Source organism: Morus notabilis, unplaced genomic scaffold (assembly GCF_000414095.1).
Source record: "Morus notabilis unplaced genomic scaffold, ASM41409v2 Scaffold812, whole genome shotgun sequence".
Taxonomy (NCBI): Eukaryota; Viridiplantae; Streptophyta; class Magnoliopsida; order Rosales; family Moraceae; genus Morus; species Morus notabilis.
In genome coordinates, this window is record NW_010361467.1 from 264,366 (window position 1) to 277,302 (window position 12,937).

Below are 12,937 nucleotides of genomic sequence, written 5' to 3' on the forward strand. Positions count from 1 at the left end.
GGTTTTTTTTTTTTTTTTTTTTTTGGTTAAAAGAAAGAAAAACACGATCTAGAATTCCTTTCGAATTTGGTGTTCTGCTGGTTTGTTATTGCTGTAAAATTGAGTACACGTGATTTCAATGTATATGTTGAAGAACAGTGATGAAATGTAAATGATGATCTTAATAGCTTGAACAGTAGGAAAGAACCGAAAAGATTATAATTCTGGGAAATTATGTTCCATTACTTGATTCTGCTTTTCAAGGAAATCATCTTGTGAATTAGTTCATCTTAATGAAATTATGGAATGTGTAGTTAATGGTTTAGGAGAGTGGTGTTTGCTTCTACTGGTCTATGATTATTTTTGCTATCTAGTGGCTTCAGGTGGTGGAATGGATTGTAGTATACATTTTCTTTCTCAAAAAAGAAAACAAAAATCAAAATAGGGTATTCAAATGTTTTATGCAACTTTCCTCTTGCGTACCCCTTGTTCATGAATCGTGACATTCATGTCATTTTGGTTTTTCTAAGTGCTCTACGTTGAAGAATCAGCTTAAGAAAATGATTTATCCACTATCTAGTCCATTATTTTCTATTGTTGTGCATTTCATATTTTGAAAGTAGTTACTTGTAAACATCAACAAGTTTTGCTATTTTCCCACGGTTTACCTGTGTGAAATTTTCTATGGTATGATTCACTTAGGAATTTGTTCTTTCCTTTTGTAGCCTCAGTTGTCACCACAAGTAGGAGAAATACCTCGAAGCAATTTCCAATTTGATTTTGAACTTGAGAGAAAAATTTTAGCTGAGGCAGAGAAGGAAAACCAAAACTGGGTCAAGCTTGGATTGGAAAACCATCCGTCTAGGACTGTGTCATCAACATCTTCAGTGGTATGTTTCTTTTCTTTTTTGTTTTTTTTTGGGAAAGATTCTTTTCGAGTATTATAGCTGGTCATATCCGGATTTCTTTGTATCCCTTGTATGCAGACCAATAACGAATTACATGTGCAATTATTTTACTTGCATCTGGTCTTACGTTCACATGCAAATTCCTAATAGTAAGTTGTCATTGCAGGGTTCCGTTGCAGACCCTACAGTTAGCAAATATATTGCTTCAGGGCTCAGCCGAGAAGCTGTTACTCTTGCTGTTGGGCATTACGGAGACAATCCCACTAAGGTGCTTTCTTAATCTCTTTTTCTGCAACATTTCTATCTTTTAAGCACTGGGTGTGTTTACAAGTTACAGCCTTGTAGAGGCAATAAATATTGATCTGTTTGCTCCTGCTTTCTTCATTATGTGCTCGGTAAATGCGAAACAAGTGCCAAAGGATTTTTTCTGGCACTTAATATCTTTAGTGGAAATTCGTCAAGAGCCAAGTAAATATAACATTTCACATATCCATCATAGTATTTCTTTCATTAGCATACTCTTTCTGCACTCACTCACTCACTTGGTTCCTTGTACATTGAGACAACCTTATTTTCACAATTTGAAATTTGTTGCGGCTTTATCTTGCTATTTAGCTGGTGTTCTCTTATTCCTGGTGCTCTACTGTTATGACGTAATTTGCCTGAACTAGTCTTTCATTTGATTCCTCTCCAGGTTCGGGATTTTGTCAATGGCTACAACCTCTTACGAGAGATGGGATTTCCCTCGAAGAGTGTCGCTGAAGCTCTAGTTATGTACGAGAATGACACAGACAAGGCGCTGGCACATTTTCTCAACAGTTCGTCGTGAGTAAAGGTTGATGCCAAAAGTGATGCCTTTTTTTTTTTTCGCCTCCCCTTTTGATGAGCGATGGTGGCGCCTATAAACAGTTGTGCTTCTGTAATATGAACCTTGATTGAACACGATTGTACAGTGTTCCTAGTATTTTTACACAGTTGTCGATAATAGTCATAAATTCTGATATTATTGTTGTTTCTTTCCTTTCATCTTTTTCTGGCATGTGTTTGAGACCAAAGTTGATAAGACGTTTTTGTTCACGCGGCAAAGTCAGTTTTTTTGCGTATGTGCGCTTGTTTGTGGTCTACGCAACCCAAAAAAAAAAAAAAAAAAACCAAAATTAACTTGTAAAAAGTTTTACGCATCGAACCATAAGCCCCAAACGCATCAATGTTGTCGATAAACACGAGCATTTCAGTACTGATCATCAGGATAGTTTTCGAAGTATGAAAGTAGATTTGTTTGGAAATACCACAGGTCTCTAATCGCAAAGAAGTGATCATATATTGGACAATTGTTTGAATTTAAACTCGAGATTTGGGAAATCCGACATTACGAACATAAGAATGCAAAGAAAGGATCGTGCCATAAACAACTAAAGCAAACCGGGACTTTGAGTTAAATGAAAAAGAATCACCTTCCTATTTCATTAGTATGGAATAAACTCGGGGACAAAATGATGTTCGGAAAATACATCACGACACGAAAGGACGACCTCGACAATTAGTATTTCTATACTTGTATAGTTGACCTACGTTGAATATATTGAGACCATTGTAGATACTCCAATCCTCCTAACCGTACTCTGTCCCGGTGTTGAATGAAGCTATTTTCATCAGATTTCATGTGTCTGATGTGCTAGACGCCCAGAATCAACATTCCTCAAGAACCACGATTCCTCGTGAAGCGAAGCGCAAATTAGTAAGAGATGTTGAATGATGAATGGTAATGGTATCTTCAAAGAGAACTCTGTTTATTCTTTCTCCAAACAATCCCAATGAAAATCAAATCAAACGCCAGCACATATAGCTCCTGGGAAATAACAAATTATCGTCAGTTACCTTGAGGAAGTAAATCAAACTGGGAAAACACACAAGCAATCAACATACGGTGATGATCATGATGAGAGGGAGAGAGAGGGAGAGAGACCTGAGGACCAGGATGAGCAGCAAAACTTCCCTTCATCAACATGTTTGACATCAAGCCCGATGAACCAAGATCCAGCACTCACATCATCATGGGCATACGTTCGGAGGATAGATCTGCAGAGTCCGTCAGTGAGAGGTTAAACATTGCATCTATGGTTTTGTGTCATTGAAACAGTAATAAAGGAAACGAACTCACCTATTTATTGATATAAATTTAGCCAAAGCTTGTGATATGACATACATCTCACCTGAAGCATGGCGGAAATATCTGTTGAAAACCAGAGGGTTAGTGCAACATCTAAAACAGAAATGCATCGGCAAATTTATTGTCCCGAGGCATATGCCACAGTATTGCTACTGTCTTTCAGGAAGAAATAAATTAAAAAAACCAGGAGTGACAAATTTCGAGTTTTCTTCACTATGTGACTGCTAAAGCCTAATTCTTTTGTCTAAAAGATGGTTTTTATAAGACAGATATAATTGCTTAAATGGGAACAAAAAGAATTAGCCTAACAAAAGATTTGTCCGTAAATGATTATAATGACCAAACAGATCCATCCTTCTGGCGAACAAGAACAATCAGTATAAGGTAGGAGGTGGGCCGTACAAAAATTAAAATATGGTTCAGTACAACTTACGATCTTTTATCGCCGAATTTCCACCAATCTGGTTCATACCACTTCTGGCCCCTAAAAGAATCAGCAAATTACAGAATATGAGAATGTTTTCAAGATTTCGTCTTAAAGAAAGCAAAAAAAAATAAAAAATAAAAATAATTCTAGGCAAGACTCACGGTTCAGAGAAAACTTCGCCTGATTTCATGCAGCCAATATAAACATGAGGTTTGTCCAAATGAGTTGCTAGAGTAGCTCCCAGAGCATCTGTCCAAGAATAAGTAAATTAATAGATAGCATACTCCAAGAAGAGATTTTAACAGTTTAAAAATTGCAAATCCATCCCCCCCCCCAAAAAAAAAAAAAAAAAATTAAAACAACAGTTCTTAAGACCCCACTTGGTCCAAATGAGTTGCTAGAGTAGCTCCCAGAGCATCTGTCCAAGAATAAGTAAATTAATAGATAGCATACTCCAAGAAGAGATTTTAACAGTTTAAAAATTGCAAATCCATCCCCCCCCAAAAAAAAAAAAAAAACAATTACATCAACTGTATGTAGTATCCATCTGAGATCTGGGATGTAGGAATTCTGGATAAAAGGTACTTCTTTAATGGAAGACTAAACTAGGCCCACATATTATTTCATGTTCTTAAGTATGGGAAATGCAGTGGCAGTTTACTGATTAAGAATTATTTAATCATACAAAATACCAAGATAGTATCCACAGCAATAACATTGCAAAATGGCTTCCTGCAATTCTTTCTAATATATGCAATGATTTAAAAGTTCATCATTAAGCATCATGCAGACATGTGGAGGTTGTCAAATTTTATTCTATCTGACAAAATTCTTTTACTAACCAATATTTACATAAACGTCATCATTGACTTTAGCATAAAACTCAGCATCCCATTTATCTGCAGCATGAGCAAAGAACAGTTTAGCCTTCTTCGGAAATTCCTCAGGTGCCTCCACATGTTTATCCTGCAAAAGAGATGGGAGGGGGTAGAAAGTAGTCAAATTATTGAAGCTTAACGAACAGTTCTGAATTCCATGAAAGCATCTATAGTCAATTCAACAAAATATGGGAAACGCACGAGAATGATAAAGTCATTAGTTTTCCTATTTTCATTGTCAATGGCCCTGTCGAATTGGTCGCCACGGTTTGCACTGCAGTAGAATGGATCATCAGGCAAAGGTTACTGACCAATAACCATAGAAAAGTGGGGGAGAGAAAGGGAGAGAGAGATCAGATACCTTCTTCCAATGACAAATCGTGCAATTATTCCTTTTTCATTCTCCAGTTTTTTCAAAGCTGCACCTGTAAAGACAATTCTCTTTCTCTAAAACTTCCAAACATAATACTATTGCTTACCACAATAAACACTTGTAAGACAAGCATGCTCAACATAGAGAAGCCCTTTATTTGAAAAATTAATCGACACCACATTATTAATTTTGCAAGTGACGTGTGCTTGGTTAACCAGATACAGTCTTACAGAGCATGTTGTTGGTAATTAAATGCATTGTAGCCATGATAAAATGTAGCACCCCAAAATTGATTTAGAATTTTATTACTCTTGCAACATGATTTAAGGCATTTCCTTTGGGCTTTTTGTAAAATATTACTCCTTGTATAGAGATGCATTCAGAGGCAACAAAGACTTGGGAATTCTCTTCAGAAAAGACGTAAAATGTGTAGACTTCCCCCAGCTATCCATTACAGTTAGTGCACTTATTTAAAGGCAACCTTGATTCATCTAATGCGTTGAGTCACAATTCGTTACTGTCCTGATTTCTTATTACCTTCTGTAAAAAGCCTGCTTACTCAGTTCTCCTTTCTAAAACAGAAAGCCCAATAAAGTGATGGAATACATATACCAGATTGAAAATGGAGAAAAACAAGCAGACAGACAAAAATCTAACTGTACGAAGAAGGAAAACAAATGAGGACAAAGACTAATAAGAAAATACCAGTTCCCATCCATGCCTTACGAATTGCGTCTCTATTTTTGTCGCGGCCAAACTTTGTCAGGATTCCAACAACTACTAGAGGCCTCTTTTTAGACTTAGCATCATTAGTATATGTAGTCTCTGTGCGCTTTGAAGTAAAACCTTCTTGTCTAGCTGCAGCCAACTCCATCTCAAGGGCTGATAATTTCTTGAGTTGTTCCCTAACAAGTGCCAAAAAGTGACATCAAGTCCATTCTAAAATGTAAAATCATACATCACATGCGTATCCCAATTAAATCAAATGAAAAATGACTACCACTACCTGCAGGCTATGATTTTCAATGTATCGTCCACTGATATCGCAGATTGACCCTATAACCCAAACAACTAGTTAATCAAATTGTTCATGGGAAGTTAATAAGGTGTGACATGTGGACAAAATCGAAAAAATGGTTCACTAATCATAGTGCATAGGAATTTTCAAGCAAGTATATCTAAAACTAATATAATTCCAACAGGAACTCGCATAAGTTTGATTTGGAGGAGAAAAAAAAAGTTTCAATTTTCACAGACTAACACACCTCAAAAGCCAAGAAGGAGAAAAGTTTGTACATTTGGGTATCCAAATACACTTGATATGAGCACAAAATCAGAAAAATAGTTGATTTGGCCCGTTCATTTCACCGATTCGAATTTAAAATTTGAGTTTTGTTACGGTAAAAAGCTCTAAAAAACAGTAATATCTAACTTTTTTGTTACAGTAAAAAGCTCTCACATAAAATCACATCACAACTCGAATTAAAAACTTAAATTAACGGGCCATTAATCATTATAGCTAGAATTTTTCAGAGATTCAATAATAGCTAAAACTAGCATAATAATCCAAACTAAATTTAACAGAATGGCATTAGTTTGATATCAAGAAAAAACTCTCCACTTTCACAAACCAAACACGCCTCAATATCCACATAGAAAAAAAAAGTGATCCAATCAAGAAAATACCAACCTGACCAGTAATCTTATCAAGCTCCTTAATCAAATAAACTCTATTTTGCGCGTCCTGCCATAATCTGCATACAACCCGAGTCCAATTAGGATTTAGAAAACGCAAACGCAAAAAGAGAAAAAAAAAAAAAAACCCCCCACAAAAATCGAATTCGATAAAATAAAAATAAAAAATTGGGATGGAAAAACTCGAAACTGACCGGCCGGCGACATAGATGGAAGCGAAGGTCGCGAACATGGAGAGCAAGAGAGTCGGGACTCGGGATCGAAATGCCATGCCCGAAAGCCTGGCACTCGACCCTCTGCTCTGCATTTTCGTCTACAGATTCCAGAATTTTCTTCTTCTTCTTCTTCTTTATTTCCAGAAGATGAATTGAATTGAATCTTCAACTAAAGGTTCTTAGATCTACTTTTTCTGATTTGAATGATTGAGAAAGAGAGAGAGAGAGATTGGTGGTTGAATTGCTTGTGTTCAAAGTGTATTTTGTTTGGCGCAAATTTCTGTAAGTGTAAACTGTTATTTTTTTTTATTCTTTTCTTCTTTTGTTGCTAATCAAATAAATAATTTCCATTTTAAGTACGAAGATAAAAAGACTGAAATATTAGCGCAAATTTTTCTTAATAAGCAAATATTGGCGCAAATCTTTTTTTGCCCCCTTTGAAACGACAGGTATTAATTATTATTTATTATACAATCTTTTTTTTAGGGTAATTTATTATACGATCTTAAAGGTAATATTACTTACTCTAAAAAAAATAAAAAATTTATATTACTGTGTTTTTTATTTTTATTTTTGCATTGTAAGGTATATTACTGGGCTTATTTCGGCTTCTAAATTTGCCTTTTTTCAAAATGAAAAAGAAAAAAAAAGCATAAATACCTTGTAAAATGCAGCTTTTTAAAAGGCATTAATACCTTGTAAAATACAGTTTTTTTTTTTTTTTTTTTTTTTAGTGTTTGTTCATTGCTTAAAAAAATAACATTTTAAAAGTTTAAGAGATTTTTATGATAATTTACTCTTGCACCACTAACCCCGTTCCGTTGACCCGTTAGTAGACTAGCAAAAACAAATGAATAAATGTGTAAAGACGTCATCCAGAATCTGGAATTCTCTTTATAAAAGGAAGGAACGACAATAGTCTCAATAAACGACAGATTTAAAAAACGATAGAAGTTTAAGAAAATCAACATAAGAACCCTAGGGTCCGTTTGATTCACACGTTCAAGTCATTGATTTTGATTCATTAATAAGAATTTTGTGAGAAGAAATTTTTAACTTCAAATTCTTTGTGAGATAAAAAATACTAAAGAGTCAAATTCTTTGTGAGATGATTATAATAAAATTAAAATCATTGATTTAAATATAGGAACCAAAAGGGTCTTGATAACCTCGTTCGTTTCGCTGATTCAAGTTTAGAATTTGAGTTAAGATGTGATTTTATGTGAGAACTTTTTACTGTAATAAAAAAGTTAGATGTGACTGTTTGTGAGAGTTTTTTACTGTAATAAAACTCGAATTGTAAACTCAAATCAGCGAAATGAACGAGACCAATAAACAACAACTATCTAAACCCACATCGATCGAGGATCCGTTGTAGATCTAGTAAACGACGCCATCTGGGAAAACGACGACATTTAGAAATATAAAAGGACAACAGTCTTGATGAACAAAATCGCGGGAAAACGACAACAACTTCTATAAGCGATAATAACTGTAAATACGACATCGCTTATTAACAAGTATTGAATAATCGACATGATCTGGAAAACCAGGCAAACAAGAAAACATGTAATTCCAACAAAACAACGTAAAGTGAAAAGAAAAAAAAATAAAAAACGACATCAAGATTAGAACAGCAACAAGCTCAATAAAATATAACAATCAGAACCATATTTGACATAAAGGATCATAAATTTTTGTAAACGACGTATTAGGAAACAAGAGAAAGAACGAGAAAATAAATAAACAACTTATGAAAATACGACAAAAACCTTTTACAAATAATGTGAACTGAAGAAACGACAACATCTTAAAAACGACAATAATTCAATAAAATCGCTTGACGTGTAAACCCATATCAAGATCCTAAATTCTAGTAAACGACATCGTTTGGAAAAATGACATGATAATGAAGCAATAACATTCTTTTTAGACGTGAAAAGAAAGACAACCAAAAACGATATTATCAAAAAAAGAACGAAAAGAACTTCAGTAAACGTAGAAAAACAGTAATCTAGACCGACATCAGCTTTAAAAATGACCATAAATTTGTTAAACGATATCGTATGGAAAAAAGAATCTACAAAATTGCCATTTGCCTTTCAGCGACGAATTGCCAAAGCACCTAATCCTCTTCATTTTCGCTGTAAATGATAATGGTATTTCCTGCTGTGTATATGAAAACGACAACAATATAAAAATGATAATAACCTCAAAAACAACATGAAAACTAAACGTCAAGATTGAAAAAACAATGTTCTAGACAGAGAACAGAATTTCAGCATCATGTAATCTGGAAAAACAAGGCATCTCGTTGTTAAGCTCCTCTTTCCCTACTCGAGAAATGCTAGCGTCACTCTCTTTATCACCATGTGTATTCACTATTCTATTTACTATTGATATGTGACTCGCCTAACATGATATATTATTATTCAAACAGATAATGAAATAGTGCAGTCCATGTGTTAAACAATAAATGCAGAGAGTGACCGAAAGAATGATGCTAGTATTTCTACGCCTTACTCTACCTTACTCTTGTTGTTAATCTCTCTCTCTCTGAATTCCCAATAAATCTCTCACTCTCTGAATTCCCAATAGATGAAAGACAACCTGATCCTCAACGAACATTAGTATTAAAAAACGACACAATTTTAAAAACGACAATAATCTTCAAAAGGCATATAGAATCTAGTCCCACAATATATATCTATAGATGTTAAAAAAAAGTTAATGATACCATACAAAAGTAATATTGCTTCTAGGATAGTGAAAAAAAAAATCCCAATTACTGTTGGTCTGTTCTCTGTTGGTAATATTACTCTCTACTTCAGCCCCACTCGTCTTCTCTTCTGAAACATTTTAAAGAGTTCGGAAATAGCAGAAAAATAAGAATCTAGATAGATCTTTTTAACATTGTTCTTGATCTTATATTAATTGAGGGAGTGATTAATATTCACTATTCCTCCTTTTCTCTTTAATACTTAACTTTTTTATTATTTACTATTATGGTTCTTCATAAGAATTCTTGTGGATTAGGGTTTTTCTTTATATGTATGTCTTTTTAATAATAAGACATCTAGTAAAAAATATGGATCCGGTATAATTATAAGAAAATAGAAGCTCTTGAAAAGTTTCTAACAATCAATAAAAAAAATATCCAATCACAAGTGAGAAAATTTAGTAGTTAAACAATCAAGTACTCTAAAAGAATTATGAGACGATACACACTACTACAATTTGGTCTATTTACGATGAAATTATTTGCGACGAGTCGTCGCAAATGAGTGAATATTTGGGGCGACATGTCGTCGTAAATATTTTCGTAAAACTGAAAAAATAATGTCGTTGTAAAAAAGTCACATGTCGTCGTAAATAACTGCTTGGCACCAGATCTCGTATGGCGCAAAATTTTAGCGCCATAATAACATTATTTGTGATGACATGTCGTCGCAGATAATCAACTATTTGCGATGACAAATATCGTCGCAAATAAAATTTATTTTATTTTTTTTCCCCCGAGAAAAAAGGATTATTTTGGCGGGTGGCAAAATTTTTTTGCGATGACATTAATGTGTGTCATCGCAAAAAGTGATTTGTATTCCCTCAATAAAATAGAAGGCGGGGAAATTGGGCGGGTCCCCAAATATTATTTGCGACGACATTACAGGTGTCATCACAAATAAGAATTCCAGAACCTTCCTCCCACAACATGTGTCGTCGCAACCGCGACAACGACATCATTAAAGATGCAGTCGACTTGCACAGACACTTTCAGAAGATGGGAGGGGCAGAAAATGAGGATTTTGTTAGGCAAAATCCTCCTAAAAACTTGAGAAGAAAAGAGCGATGGGACCTTACTGTGATTGTTTTACGTTCCCTACTTTTTAGGTTCAATTTCATTATGACTTCTTACTTTTGATTAATTAGTTTATTTAATTATTAAGTATGTTACTAATTCATCTATGATCATTACTAGAAAAAATCTGCTACAAATCAACAAAATCGTAGCAGTCAAAAGTGGTCTAGCTTCCATGGTAGAAAGTTATACTCCTAGCATCGTTTCGATAAGGTAATACTAATTTGCATACTTATTAAGTTTTTGTCACTTTGGCTTAATAATTATTCTAACACGTTCAACTTGATTAGGCAAATCTCGAGACCCAGGAGTTAAGATCATTAATTGATAATTGGGGTGACATGCACCATCATGGGCATAATTTTATCAATTCGGACGCGGAACATGCATTTGCAAGTAAATTTTAAACTTATTTCGTTATTCATATATAACATAACATAATATACTATTTTTATTCATTATTATTTCATTTACCTTTGCAGACTCAGATAAAGGGAGAAAGGACCACGCAGATGACACAGTCTGCTGGCGAAGGTCCATCCACGCCGATCAATGAGAAGGGGATTATGTCTCAAGTCTTGGGCAAGTGCAGAGGACACACTAAGGGAGTGGGACCGACACTGCCATGGAGGAATCGTTCAAGCGCTTCCACCTCATCATCTGCTTCGTAATCGGACGGGTCATCTTCGGTTAATTTGTCCCAGCATGTCCAAAACTGGCTGAACAAACTCTACATCGACCAATGCAACATGTTTGACAACCAGCAGATCATCATAGAAGTCATGCGCTCAATGAATCCCAACATCAACTTCTTGCCAGTTACCCGTTCCCAACAGTTGGTTCCTCTGCCGCTTGAGTGAAATGAAGAAGACGAGGATGAGGACGACGATCCTGCTAATTTAGGAGATTAAAATATATGTTATAATTTTTCTTATTATCAGTACTTTTTAGTATTTCCTGATTAATTTACTTTTTAAGACTTATTTTATTATTGTGTTGACTATTTTATATCAATTATATTGTTTTATTTTATTATTAAAATTTCTTCAAATTATATTTTTATAAATTAATATTATTAGGAAAGTACAGAAAAAAAAGAAAATACTATTTACGACGACATATCTAAAGTGTCGTCGCAAATAGTTCACATTACTAGCGATGACGGTTTAGTCGCAAAAGATTTAAGGACTTTTGCGACAACACCATGTCGTCGTAAATACGTTATGACACGTAATCATCAACGGCATATTTGACGGAACATTTGTGACGACTTATTCGTGACGACTGTCGTCGCTAAAATATTTACGATGACATTTCAAAACTCTATAGTCGCAAATATATTATTTGCATCAAATTTTTTGCGACGACTAAGTTGCGATGACATGTCATCAAAAATACGATATTTGTGACGATATATCAATTATTTGCGACGATATGGCGTCGCCACACATGACTTTTTTATTGTTGTGACATGAAGTGATGATAGTATTAAAAAGTAATCAACTTATTAGCAATGAAATGTGATATTACACCATTCAAAAAATGTGATATTACAATCTCTAATGGCTAGATTGTCAAGTTAATACAGAAATTAATAATTTAGCATCTCTAAAAACTAGAAAGATGGATTTCAAATAAAAAACGAATATTCTAAAGTTAGTTGTATAATAAAAGTTTTTCCCAAGTATCTTATCCCCATAGGAACTAGGAACTCTTTAGTAAAATAAGCACACACACACATGTTATAATTGATTACATCCATTAGATATCTGTAAAGCAATCAGGTTAAAAAAACAGTTTTTTTTTTCCCCCCTTTTCAATTGGGTAAAGAAATAGTTGGGGAGGTAACAAAATCCCCGTAGATTCCCACAAGAGCTGTAATTATGTGACACATGCACATGTAAGCGATGACATAAATTAGTAGAAATTATTACATACAGTAGTTGTACTAGGGCATAAATTTTCCTCGATAATGTGACTCAAAGAAGTGACTCAAAGTATGCTTTGTGCATCGATCAAAGTGAGAATGACTCGAGTGTGAAGGTAAAGAATCACGGTTAATAATGGCCCCATTGCGGGGGCAAAAGTTATCGATAACACGATTAATTTTCTTCAGCAGTGCAATTTTCTATTTGTTGAAGAATCGTTTTCAAACTAAAAAAAGTGCGTAGAATTTTTGATAAAATATAATGACTGATAGTTTCTTTTTCAAATCATATCATAAAAGGTGATCTCCATCTTTGGCCTTTTCTTATTTAATAAAACGCAAAAAGATGCTTTATGCCTCACATGCTGAACTGTGGAGACTTGTTTAGAAATATAAATACGATTCAGAAAGTGATTAAACAATTAACAGTTTAAAATTTGATTTTAAATCTCAAAATATTTATGTATTTTTAAATAGATCCCATTATTTTAAAGAAATTGAGTTTTAAG

At 34.2% G+C, this 12,937-nt stretch overlaps 2 protein-coding genes across 2 annotated transcripts in view; one reads left to right on the forward strand and one right to left on the reverse strand.

Moving 5' to 3' along the window:
• The window catches only part of LOC21394731, a 3,769-nt gene extending 1,859 nt beyond the window's left edge, over positions 1-1,910 (forward strand). Inside the window, exons 2-4 of the mRNA XM_024166572.1 lie at positions 705-869; positions 1,054-1,155; positions 1,582-1,910. Of these exons, the coding sequence (XP_024022340.1) occupies positions 705-869; positions 1,054-1,155; positions 1,582-1,716 (402 nt within the window). The 3' untranslated portion in view covers positions 1,717-1,910. The remainder of the gene's footprint in view (positions 1-704; positions 870-1,053; positions 1,156-1,581) is intronic.
• Positions 1,911-2,030: 120 nt separating this feature from the next.
• Positions 2,031-6,938, reverse strand: LOC21394732 (hydroxyproline O-galactosyltransferase HPGT1). Its single transcript, XM_010099577.2, has 12 exons — positions 6,625-6,938; positions 6,426-6,489; positions 5,742-5,791; positions 5,441-5,640; positions 4,724-4,787; positions 4,564-4,636; positions 4,327-4,450; positions 3,646-3,733; positions 3,491-3,541; positions 3,049-3,120; positions 2,854-2,966; positions 2,031-2,736 (listed from the first exon to the last, which is right to left on the reverse strand). Exons 1-12 carry the CDS (start codon positions 6,735-6,737, stop codon positions 2,714-2,716), a joined length of 1,035 nt encoding a protein of 344 aa, XP_010097879.2. The 5' UTR covers positions 6,738-6,938; the 3' UTR covers positions 2,031-2,713.
• Positions 6,939-12,937: the final 5,999 nt, after the last annotated feature.